This window comes from Dendrobates tinctorius, unplaced genomic scaffold (genome assembly GCF_039654945.1).
Source record: "Dendrobates tinctorius isolate UK_male_01 unplaced genomic scaffold, ASM3965494v1 ptg000063l, whole genome shotgun sequence".
In the NCBI taxonomy this organism is placed as follows: domain Eukaryota; kingdom Metazoa; phylum Chordata; class Amphibia; order Anura; family Dendrobatidae; genus Dendrobates; species Dendrobates tinctorius.
In genome coordinates this window covers 31,859,723-31,872,059 of record NW_027361731.1, presented here as the reverse complement: position 1 = coordinate 31,872,059, position 12,337 = coordinate 31,859,723, and the positions used below count along the sequence as shown (strand labels likewise).

At 46.5% G+C, this 12,337-nt stretch overlaps 1 protein-coding gene across 1 annotated transcript; it reads left to right on the top strand.

The window, feature by feature from the left end:
* The first annotated feature begins 10,516 nt into the window (after positions 1-10,516).
* On the top strand, positions 10,517-12,133 carry LOC141094125 (E3 ubiquitin/ISG15 ligase TRIM25-like). The gene has a single exon (XM_073579861.1). The coding sequence runs from the start codon at positions 10,517-10,519 to the stop codon at positions 12,086-12,088; it is 1,572 nt and encodes a 523-aa protein (XP_073435962.1). The 3' UTR covers positions 12,089-12,133.
* The last annotated feature ends 204 nt before the right edge of the window (positions 12,134-12,337 follow it).

Here is a 12,337-nt window from a genome sequence, read left to right as displayed (position 1 = left end):
GCAGATTCCTCCATTCTGGCTGTGTACACATGTGGCTTCTTTTGGTGCAGATTCCTCCATTCTGGCTGTGTACTCATGTGGCTTCTTTTGGTGCAGATTCCTCCATTCTGGCTGTGTACTCATGTGGCTTCTTTTGGTGCAGATTCCTCCATTCTGGCTGTGTACACATTTGGCTTCTTTAGGTGCAGATTCCTCCATTCTGGCTGTGTACTCATGTGGCTTCTTTTGGTGCAGATTCCTCCATTCTGGCTGTGTACACATTTGGCTTCTTTAGGTGCAGATTCCTCCATTCTGGCTGTGTACACATGTGGCTTCTTTTGGTGCAGATTCCTCCATTCTGGCTGTGTACTCATGTGGCTTCTTTTGGTGCAGATTTCCCCTCAACATTTTACAGCACCAGCAAAGTGGATTAATTTAGGGTTTTGTCCACTTTTTTCCGCATATTATATGGAAATGTATATAAAAAAAAAAAATAAAAAAAAAAGGGAAAAAAACACAATTGTATTTTTTTCTGCAGTGAAAATGACCTGGAAACGATTTGTCCAAGTCACTACAATTACAGTGTTAAACGTACAGGAGGAGGAGGTGAGCTGTGACATCACCTATTGTCAATTATGGATCCTGTGTTATTAGCTGTGTATAGAGGTGTTATCAGTCATTGTACAGGAGGCGGAGGAGGTGAGCTCTGACATCACCTATTGCGAATGGTGGATCCTGTGTTATTAGCTGTGTATAGAGGTGTTACCTGTCTTTGTAATTCTGCCTCTGATGATACTGAAACTGCTGTATAGTCTTCATGAAGCAACAGGAGAAACGATAATTGCACAATTAGTAATATTGTTTTTTCAAAAATCCTGATATATACCGTAATTTTTTTTATACTACAAGTAACACAAACCCTTTGTCATGATACCAGTGCTGGGTGACCGGCACTGCTGGGGTTAATGTTCTGACCTCAGTGCAGACTCTCACCTGCACACCTGGGACCTATTATGGTGGCCTCTCATTGGTTCTGGGGAGGCTTCTTATAGCCTCAGGAAGCTCCCATCCCCTGTCAGTTATACTTTCGCCCTTGGCATTGTGTGGTGACCCCTGAGTGTGTTTGTGCTGTGTTCTGGTTGCATGATTCTCTGTGTATGACTCGGTCTGTTCTCTGGATTCTGCTTTGGATTCTGCTTGGTACCTTCTACGTCTGTTTGGTTTTGATCTCTGCTTGGCCCTGACTATCCATTCTGTCTCATCCCTGGTACTTTACTGAGATCTTGTGTATGACATTTGGCTTTGTTTATCCCTCCTGTACCTCGCTTGCCTGTATTGTGCATGACCCCCGCTTTGTCCGACTTTGAGTTTTCTACCTTCTTTGAAAGCAGGATGCTAAGCCCCGCCCCCTTGCAATCACAAGACCGTAGGTCCTGTGCCTGCTTTCTAAACTTCTACATTCAGGTCCCGTGCATCTTTATTTTCCGGCTGTTCTTGTCCCCATGGGTCCCTACGGTGCTGGTGAGTCCCTGCTTAGCGGAGGCTGTACGGCGGCGCTGTCAGGACCCTGACACCCTTGATCTAGCAGCAGGTCGGTCTCTGACGATGGCTTCCCTTTATGTAATGGGACTGCGGGATTGGGGAAAAGTGTTTATTTACTTGGTCTGGTGTTATGACTGGGTCACCGAGGAGAAAAAAAGCAAAACAAGCTAAGTCACAGAAAACCAGAGAGGTTGGTAACTATGCAGATTGCAGATCCCTGATCCGACCACACAACTAGCAGCAGCCGTGGAGCGTACCTACGATGTTCCTAGACGCTTCGTCACAGCCGGAGGACTAAATAAGCATGAAGCATGAAAAGCAGAAAACTAACTGCCCCAGAGCAGACCCCAAAGGAATAGATAGCCCCCACACATGTATTGACGGTGAAACAAGTTGAAGGCACAAACACAGGCAGGAAAATAGGCTCAGCAAACGATGGGGTCCAAACTAACTTGAAAGGAAAGGAAAGACACTGTCTGCAACCTGCAAAAAACACTACAAAAATAATGTCACTAGACTTCTCCCACTATATCAGCACTCTGAAATATTCTGAGACAGAGCAAAAAGAGACCAAACTAGTAAGGGACAAAAAACAAATTGGCAAAATACTGATAAATAAGAGTGAAAATTCAGCACAGCCCCCAGCCGGGGCTGGCTGACCACACAAAAAACTGAATAGACCAACAAAATTAAGTGTGAACATTAGCAGAAAAACTTAGCTTTAGATGACTGGAACAGTGCTGAAAACCAAGAGCTGACAAGCCAGAAGGAATCACCAGCAACTGAATAGGGCGTTGGCTGTCTTAAATCCAATCTGAGACTCCTGAGGTCCAATCATGACCTCATTCTCAGGTGGCAGATCGCCACCAATCAAATCAGCCTCACTACCTCCTGTTACCACCAGAGGGAGTCTGGAAGGAGAACTCACAACTGGTGAACCAGAGAATGAACTCACAACAGTACCCCCCCTTGAGGAGGGGTCACGAATCCTCATCCACGCCACCAGGCCGATCAGGATGGGCCCGGTGAAAAGCATGAACCAATCTATTGGCATGAATATCGGAGGCAGAGACCCAAGAATTATCCTCCTGACCATAACCCTTCCATTTGACCAAATACTGTAGTCTCCGTCTAACCAAACGAGAATCCAATATTTTCTCTACCTCATATTCCATATTGCCTTCAACCAACCCAGGGTCAGGAGGTGCTGCCATAGGAACCACTGGCTCAACAAACCTCTTCAACAGAGATTTGTGAAATACGTTATGGATCTTGAACGTAACAGGAAGAGCCAATCGAAACGAAACAGGATTAAGAATTTCCAAAATCTTATAAGGACCAATAAATCTTGGCTTAAATTTAGGAGATGCAACCTTCATAGGAATATTCTTAGACAACAACCAAACCATATCACCCACTTTAATGGTCCTATGCCGGTTGGAAAATCGCTGGGCCTTTTCCTGAGAGAGTGACAACTTATCCACCACTTGGTCCCATATCTGCTGCATTCTCTTAACCACAGTGTCCACACCTGGGCAGGACGAAGATTCCACTTGCCCTGAAGAGAATCGAGGATGAAACCCAAAATTACAGAAAAGGGTGACATCAAAGTGGCAGAACTAGCTCTATTGTTCAGTGCGAATTCGGCCAAGGGCAAAAATGAGACCCAATCATCCTGATCAGCAGATATAAAACATCTCAAATAAGACTCCAAGGTCTGGTTTGTTCTCTCAGTCCATTGGTCTGGGGATGAAACGCGGAGGAGAAGGATAACTGAATTCCCAGATTGGAACAAAAGGCTTTCCAGAATCTGGAAACAAATTGGACTCCTCTGTCGGACACAATGTTCTCAGGAATCCCATGTAACCAAACCACCTGTTGTAAAAACAAGGGCACCAACTCAGCGGAAGATGGCAACTTTGGGAGTGGTGCAAGATGGACCATCTTCGAAAATCTATCACAAATCACCCAGATAAGTCATTCTCTGAGACACAGGAAGATCAGAAATAAAATCCATTGAGATATGGGTCCATGGCCTCTTGGGCACCGGCAAGGGCATCAGCAACCCACTAGAATGAGAGCAGGGTTTAGACCGAGAACAAGTCACACAGGACTGTACAAAATTCCTGACGTCACGAGATAAGGCAGGCCACCAAAAGGACCGACTCACCAAATCTCTGGTACCAAAAATACCTGGATGACCAGCCAATGCGGAGCAATGAATTTCAGACATCACCCTCTTTCTCCACTGGTCAGGAACATACAATTTTCCCATAGGGCAACGCTCAGATTTATCCTCCTGAAATTCCTCCAGGGCGCGTCTCAAATCGGGCGAAATGGCAGAAAGAACTACCCCCTCACCTAGGATGGTAGTAGGCTCGGTCACACTAAGAGAATCGGCAAAGAAACTCCTAGAAAGGGCGTCTGCCTTAACATTCTTAGTGCCCGGAAGAAAAGAGACCACAAAATTAAAACGCATGAAAAACAAGGCCCATCTAGCCTGTCTAGGATTCAAGCATTTGGCCGACTCCAGATAAATCAAATTCTTGTGATCGGTGAGGACCACAACTTGATGTCTAGCTCCCTCCAACCAATGTCTCCACTCCTCAAATGCCCACTTCATGGCCAACAATTCCCGATTCCCCACGTCATAGTTGCGTTCAGATGGGGAGAACTTTCGAGAAAAGAAGGCACAGGGATTCATCTTAGAAGTCACAGGGTCTTTTTGGGACGAAACAGCTCCTGCACCAATCTCAGAAGCATCTACCTCCACCTGAAATGGAAGTGAGACATCATGTTGCCGTAAAACCGGAGCTGAAGTAAATCTCCGCTTAAGCTCCTGAAATGCTGAGACAGCCTCAGGAGACCAATTCAGCACATCAGCGCCCTTCTTGGTCAGATCAGTCAGTGGTTTGACAATACCAGAAAAAATACCTATAAATTTACGATAGAAATTAGCAAAACCCAAAAACTTCATAGTTATGTTCAGATGGGGAAAATTTTCGAGAAAAGAAGGCACAGGGATTCATCTTAGAAGTCACCGGATCAAAACTTCTGGAGAGCCCTCAAAGAAGTAGGCTGAACCCAATCATAAATGGCCTGTACCTTGGCCGGGTCCATTTCAATAGTCGATGGAGATAAGATAAATTCCAAAAGTGAAATCCTCTGTACACCATAGAGGCATTTTGATCCCTTAATAAAACAGGGAATTCTCCCTCAAAATCCGGAACACAGTCCGGACATGTTCCACATGAGAATCCCAATCACTAGAAAAGATCAAAATATCATCCAGATAGATGATCAAAAACTTATCCACAAAGTCACGGAAAATATCATTCATAAAGGACTGGAACACATTCATCCCCGTGCTTGATGCGAACAAGATTATACGCCCCCCTGAGGTCAAGCTTAGTAAACCAGCAGGCACTCTTATCTCTGGAGAATAAATCAGACATCAGAGGTAACGGGTACTGATATTTAACCGTCATCTTGTTAATGGAACGATAATCAATACACGGTCTTAATGAACCATCTTTCTTGGCCACAACAAAAAAAAACAGCACCTAAAGGTGACGAGGATGGTCTCATATGACCCTTCTCCAATGACTCCTTAATATAGGATCGCATAGCATCATGTTCGGGTACTGATAAGTTGAAAAGCCGACCCTTGGGAAATTTACACCCAGGCATCAACTCAATTGCACAGTCATAACGCCTATGAGGAGGCAAAGAAGCCGACTTAAGGGCATGTCACACTAAGAGATATCGCTAGCAATATCGCTATAACTAGTGACGTTATAGCGATATTGCTAGCGATATCGCTGTGTCTGATACTTACCTACGACCGGCTCCCCCGCTGGTTATCGCTGATCGCGCGAGAACGTTCAGGACTATTTCTCGTCGTCAGCTTCCTGTGGCGCTTCCTGCTGTGAGGACGATTGACGCGTGGAGCCGGGCGGGAGGACGCAGGATCGCCTGGTGTGACAGGTAAGTAGCGACCCCCGTCCCCAGCGATGTCGCTAGTGAGATCTGCCTATGTGGCAGCTCACTAGCGACCACTTAGCGATGTACCAGCGATCCTGACCGCGTCATATCGCTGGTCGGGATCGCTGGTACATCGCTAAGTGTGACAGTACCTTTACTCTCACTAAATACATCAGAGAAATCAGCCAGATAATCAGGAATATCATGAGACTGGGGAGAGGTGGAGAAAACAGGAGTGTCACTAAGAACACACTGACAACCCCAACTCACCACAGACACAGATTTCCAATCCAAAACTGGATTATGAGCTTGCAACCAAGGAAACCCCAGAACAATGGTATCATGCAAATTACACAGCACCAAAGATTTACAATTTTCTTGGTGGTCTGGGGCGACCCGCATTATCACCTGGGTCCAAAACTGAGGTTTATTCTCCACCAACGGAGTGGCATCAATACCCCTCAAAGGAATAGGTGTCCGCAGAGGCGTCATGGAAAAACCACAACGTTTAGCAAAGTCCAAATCCATCAGATTCAACGCTGCTCCTGAATCCACAAAAGCCTTCGTGGAAAACGTTGATAAGGAGCAGATCAGAGTAATTGCCAAAAGAAACTTAGGTTGTATACTGCCCACAGCAAATGTGTGTGCAAAACGTTTCTCTCGTTTTGGGCAGACAGAAATAGTATGAGAGACGTCTCCACAGAAAAAACACAGCTTATTACGCCTTCTAAACTCCTGACGTTGCGCCCTAGACAAAACCCCATCACATTGCATAGGTTCAGACGTTTGTTCAAAAGGTGGCAGCGCCTCCCGTGTAGTTTTACGTTCACGTAAACGCCGATCAACTTGAATGGCTAATGCCATAGAGTCATCCAGACCAGAGGGAACAGGAAATCCCACCATAACATCTTTTACGGTCTCTGATAAACCCTTCCGAAAGAGAGCTGCCAATGCACTATCATTCCATGTAGTAAGGACTGCCCACTTTTGGAATTTTTGACAGTATAACTCTGCAGAATCCTGACCCTGGTTTAATGCCAACAGGGTTCTCTCAGCTTGATCAACAGCATTAGGTTCATCATACAACAACCCCAGGGCCTGAAAAAATGCATCCACATTAGTCAGAATAGGATTTTCAGGTGTCAGAGAAAAAGCCCAATCCTGGGGATCGCCGCGCAGCAAGGAGATGACAATTTTAACCTGCTGCGCAGAGCTCCCCGATGAGTTAGGCGTCAAGGCCAGAAATAATTTACAATTATTCTTAAAATTCAGAAATTTAGACCGATCCCCAGAAAACATATCAGGAGTAGGGATCTTAGGTTCAGCAGCATGTGACTGAATAAGGTAGGTGGAAATTCCCTGCACTTCAGCAGCCAGCTACTCCACACGATCAGACAATTGCTTAATCTCCATTAGGAAAAAGAAAAAAAATCCTACTACGGCCCCAGAGAAAAAGAGGAAAAAATATATATATAAAAAAAAAAAAAAATTCTGACACTTTTTTTTTCAACAATTTTTTCCTGCTTTTGCGTACCCTAGAATCTGCGGTATGGCTGGTGATTCTGTTATGAATGGGTCACCGAGGAGAAAAAAAGCAAAACAAGCTAAGTCACAGAAAACCAGAGAGGTTGGTAACTATGCAGATTGCAGATCCCTGATCCTACCACACAACTAGCAGCAGCCGTGGAGCATACCTACGATATTCCTAGACGCTTCGTCACAGCCGGAGGACTAAATAAGCCTGAAGCATGAAAAGGGGAAAACTAACTGCCCCAGAGCAGACCCCAAAGGAATAGATAGCCCCCACACATGTATTGATGGTGAAACAAGATGAAGGCACAAACACAGGCAGGAAAATAGGCTGAGCAAACGATGGGGCCCAAACTAACTTGAAAGGAAAGACACTGTCTGCAACCTGCAAAAAACCCTACAAAAATAATGTCCAACACTTCTGATAGCAAAATTAACCCTGAAGTCACTAGACTTCTCCCACTATATCAGCACTCTGAAATATTCTGAGACAGAGCAAAAAGAGACCAAACTAGTAAGGGACAAAAAAACAAATTGGCAAAATACTGATAAATAAGAGTGGAAATTCAGCACAGCCCCCAGCCGGGGCTGGCTGACCACACAAAAAACTGAATAAACCAACAAAATCAAGTGTGAACATTAGCAGAAAAACTTAGCTTTAGATGACTGGAACAGAGCTGAAAACCAAGAGCTGACAAGCCAGAAGGAATCACCAGCAACTGAATAGGGCGTCGGCTGTTTTAAATCCAATCTGAGACTCCTGAAGTCCAATCGTCATCCTCATTCTCAGGTGGCAGATCTCCACCGATCAAATCAGCCTCACTACCTCCTGTTACCACCAGAGGGAGTCTGGAAGGAGAACTCACAACTGGTGAACCAGAGAATGAACTCACAACAGTCTGGTATGGTGGGGTTCATCTCTGTGTATATCTGTGTCTACAGAGAGTATCACTGTGGGGGACTATACTGACCAGGGCTTGTGTCATGATCGACCGTATTGATCACCAATCTCCGGTACCTGGCTATATCAAATTAGTGGGGGTCCAACACCCAGACCAACCTCGATCTTCTGTTATCACCTCTGGTGGTGGCTGGCTATAAACAGTGAACAGAGACGAACAGCACAGGGGCCACTGCCGAGCGCAGTGTGGAGCCTCAAGCTGTGGACCCCAAGCCGTGAACTCAGAGCTGTGGACCCTGAGCCTTGGACCCCAAGCTGTGGATGCAGAGTCATGGACCCAGAGCCATGGACTCAGAACCGTGAACTCCAAGCCGTGGTCTCAGAGCTGTGGACCACAAGCTGTAGACGCAGAGCCATGTAGTCGGAGACTGTTTTGGGTGGAGTTGGAGTAAGACTGCAGCAACTGCAGAACTGCACCAAGTCCGGACTTGGGTTTATCAGCTGCACAGCCTGGTACTGAGCTAGTCTGATTCTGGACTTTGGTTTATCCCCCTATAGCCTGGTTACTGAGCTAGTCCGAGTATGGACTTTGGTTTATCCACTGTACAGCCTGGTTACTGAGCTAGTCCGAGTCTGGACTTTGGTTTATCCCCCTACAGCCTGGTTACTGAGCTAGTCCGAGTCTGGACTTAGGTTTATCCCCCTACAACCTGGTTACTGAGCTATTCTGAGTCTGGACTTTGGTTTATCCCCCTACAGCCTGGTTACTGAGCTAGTCCGAGTCTGGACTTTGGTTTATCCGCTGTACAGCCTGGTTACTGAGCTAGTCCGAGTCTGGACTTTGGTTTATCCGCTGTACAGCCTGATTACTGAGCTAGTCCGAGTCTGGACTTAGGTTTATCCCCCTACAGCCTGGTACTGAGCTAGTCTGATTCTGGATTTTGGTTTATCCCCCTACAGCCTGGTTACTGAGCTAGTCTGATTCTGGACTTTGGTTTATCCCCCTACAGCCTGGTTACTGAGCTAGTCCGAGTCTGGACTTTGGTTTATCCCCCTACAGCCTGGTTACTGAGCTAGTCTGAGTCTGGACTTTGGTTTATCAGCTGCAAAGCCTGGTTACTGAGCTCTGTGCCATGGCTCCTATTCTCTTCAATAAGAGTGGAGCTGTAGTTCTCCACAATGGCGACTGCAGTGGAGGAAGCCTTGCGGTCCCAGCTCCGTTCACCCTTCACTTCTAGCAATCACCGAGCTTATGTGATCAGATGGGGAGAAAGAACCGCACAGCTCTGATGTTGATGACTGAGCCAAAGTCAACCATACATATTACATAAATGTCAGAAGCATTTGTTCCGCCATCGGCTATCTCCCCAACTCCTACACAGGAGCTCTTGGCTCAGCTCTGCCCCCTCCAAACTTCTCTGTCCCCTTCAGCCTCCTCTATCCTAATCCCTCTAGACTTGTCTGTCCCTTCTTCTCCTGCCAAACTCCTCTGTTCTTCTCCTCAAGACTGATCACATTCTCTAAAATATATTGTCCTATCCCGTCTCCTCTGTCCTCCTCGAGTCTCCTCTATCCTCACTTCTCCTCTGTCCTCCTCCAGTCTCCTTTGTCCTCCTCCAGTCTCCTCTGCCCTCCTCCAGTCCCCTCTAGTCTCCTGTCCCTTTACCTTTTCCTACCTCCAGACTCCTCTGTCCCGTCAGCAGTTAGAAGTCCCACAGGTCGGACCCTTCTCTCCCACAACCTCATCTGTCAGGGGAGAGGTCCCCCATAGACCATAGTGTCATCCCACGGATATCGATAGGTTTGACCGCCTTTAGTCTGTGTATGGGGACTTATGGATACGTCCCCATTATTGTAAGTCCAAGAAACTCCTTTCATTCATGGGCTAACATCCCATCCAATGTTCTCCCATACTTATAGAAGGCCTCCTGACTCATTTGGAGTGGGAAATGAAGAAGGATTTAAGATAGGAGTTTCAAGGGTCTGCAACAACTTTGTAAGCTATCCACCATTAATAGAATAGGGGATGAGTAAAGGCCCCATCACACTAAACGATGTCCCAGCGATCCCACCAACGATCCGACATGATGGGATCGCTGGGACATCGTTAGGCTGATTGCTGGTGAGCTGTTACATGGACAGCCCCAGCGATCAGGACCAGCGACGCTGGTTTCTAATGTAAACATTGGGTATCTAGGAGCCGCGCGGCTCCTGGATACCCGACGTTTACATTAGTAACCAGCGTCCTGTGTCGCTGATCGCTGGTCTCTCGCTGTCACATGCAGTGATGCACGCTGGGCAGCGGGAGACCAGCGAATGAAAAACGGCCCAGGCCACTCGAGTACGATCAGTGATAAGCGGCAGGGGGGCCGGTTGCTGATCCCCGTCACACACAGCGATCTATGTATCACAAAATCAGCGATCTCGCTAGCGAGATCGCTTAGTGTGACGGGGCCTTTACTGATTGTTGAAAAAAAAAACAACCCTCTCCCCTCCTTTTGTCTTGGAGTTCATGAAATATGAGCTCATCGATGCAGAAGGACATACTTTCATTTTTGTTTCCTGTTTCTCCTGTCCACCATGGCATCGGAGGATCTGCGAGAAGAGCTGAACTGCTCCATTTGTCTGGAGGTCTACAGAGATCCCGTCACCCTGAGATGTGGACACAACTTCTGCCGGAAATGCATTGATCAATTGCTGGGTACTCAGGACCAGGCTGGAGTTTATACCTGTCCTGACTGCAGAAAAAGGTTCACCTCGAGGCCTTCAGTCGTGAGGAACAACACTCTGCACAACATATCTGAGCTTTTCCATTCCTCAGAGGCAGAAACAAGCAGCGACAGGGTCTATTGCGTTTACTGTGACCTACCTGTTGAAGCTGTGAAAACGTGTCTGCAATGTGAAACCTCCATGTGTGAGAGACATCTGAGGAATCACAACAGGTCGGTGCAACATATATTACTTGACCCTACGGCTTCCCTGGAGAATCGAAAGTGTGCCATCCATAAGAAAATCCTGGATTATTACTGCGCAGAGGACTCGGCCTTCATATGTTCCTCATGTGGGTTGAGAGAACACCAAGGCCACCAGGTAGAGCTACTGGATGAATTGGTCAAGAAGAAGCAAGAAGAACTGAGAAATGTTCTGGAGAAAGTCAACTCAAAGACTGAACAGACTGAAGAAATAATCCGAAATCTATACAAGGATGTGGCAAAAATCCAACGACAAGCGGAACGTGTAACAAAGGGAATCAATGAGATGTTTCAAGACATGAAGAGACAACTCGAAAACCTGAAGGAATCTCTCATCTGTGACGTGGTGACCAAGAAACACCAGAGTTTACTTTCTTGTTCTGATCTGATCCAGGAGCTGGAGAAAGAGAAGGAAGAGCTGCTGGCGAGTAAACGTCACCTCGAGGAGCAGTGTAATATGGCTGACCCGTATAAAGTCCTACAAGAAGAGACGCAGTCAGGCTTTCCGGATGGAGTCGTAAGAAGTTGTGCACCATCTTACCGTTCTGGGGACATGGATTTGAGTCTTATCTCACAAACCTTACACACAATTTTAAGAAATATAATATCGGGAATGAACTTGTGGTTCTACACGCAGGAGCCTGCAGACGTATGTCTGGATATAACCACAGCGGCCAACAATGTCCACATATCTGCTGATCTGAGATGTGCCACCTACACCAAAGAAACACAGAACTTCCAAGAAACGGCACAAAGATTTCAGATGTGTCAGGTCTTGAGCACCATAAGTTTCGCTTCAGGGAGACATTACTGGGACGTGGACACCAGCAACCTTGGAAACTGGAGAGTAGGGGTGTGTTACCCCAGTATGGCCAGACATGGGGACGAGTCTAACATTGGATATAACTGCAAATCTTGGACTCTCCGACGCTGTAATAATGAGTTTTTGGTTAGGCATAATGCAGATTGCGTCATGTTGCCCCATGTTACTGTGTGTAATAGTCTCAGAGTCTTTCTGGATTATGAGGCTGGGCAATTGTCCTTCTATGATCGAGAAGATCCCATCAGACCCTTGCACACCATCTCTGCCACCTTCACTGAGCCTCTCCATGCTGCATTTATGGTATGTGGGAGTTGTATAAAAATCAGAGAGTTGGGAGACAGAACAGAGAGACTGTAATCTTCTTGGTCAAAAGGGTTCTAGGCACTAGTAAGGACGCACAGAAGGGGAAGGTTGAGCGCTCCACCTTAATATCTACCTACAAAGGGGCCTTGTGCCCCCAGTCTATGGCTCTTTGACTGGAAATATAGTAGCAATTAGATGGACTAACACAAATCTACAGGTCTCAAAAAGGCTGGATGTGAGGTCTTTGTGTCCCTCCCAGTAATAAAGGCTGGATGTGAGGCCCAATGTGTGTCTCCCAGTAAT

Coding starts and splice junctions, on each gene's coding strand:
- LOC141094125 (XM_073579861.1), top strand. CDS start 10,517: ATGGCATCGGAGGATCTGCGAGAAGAGCTGAACTGCTCCATTTGTCTG.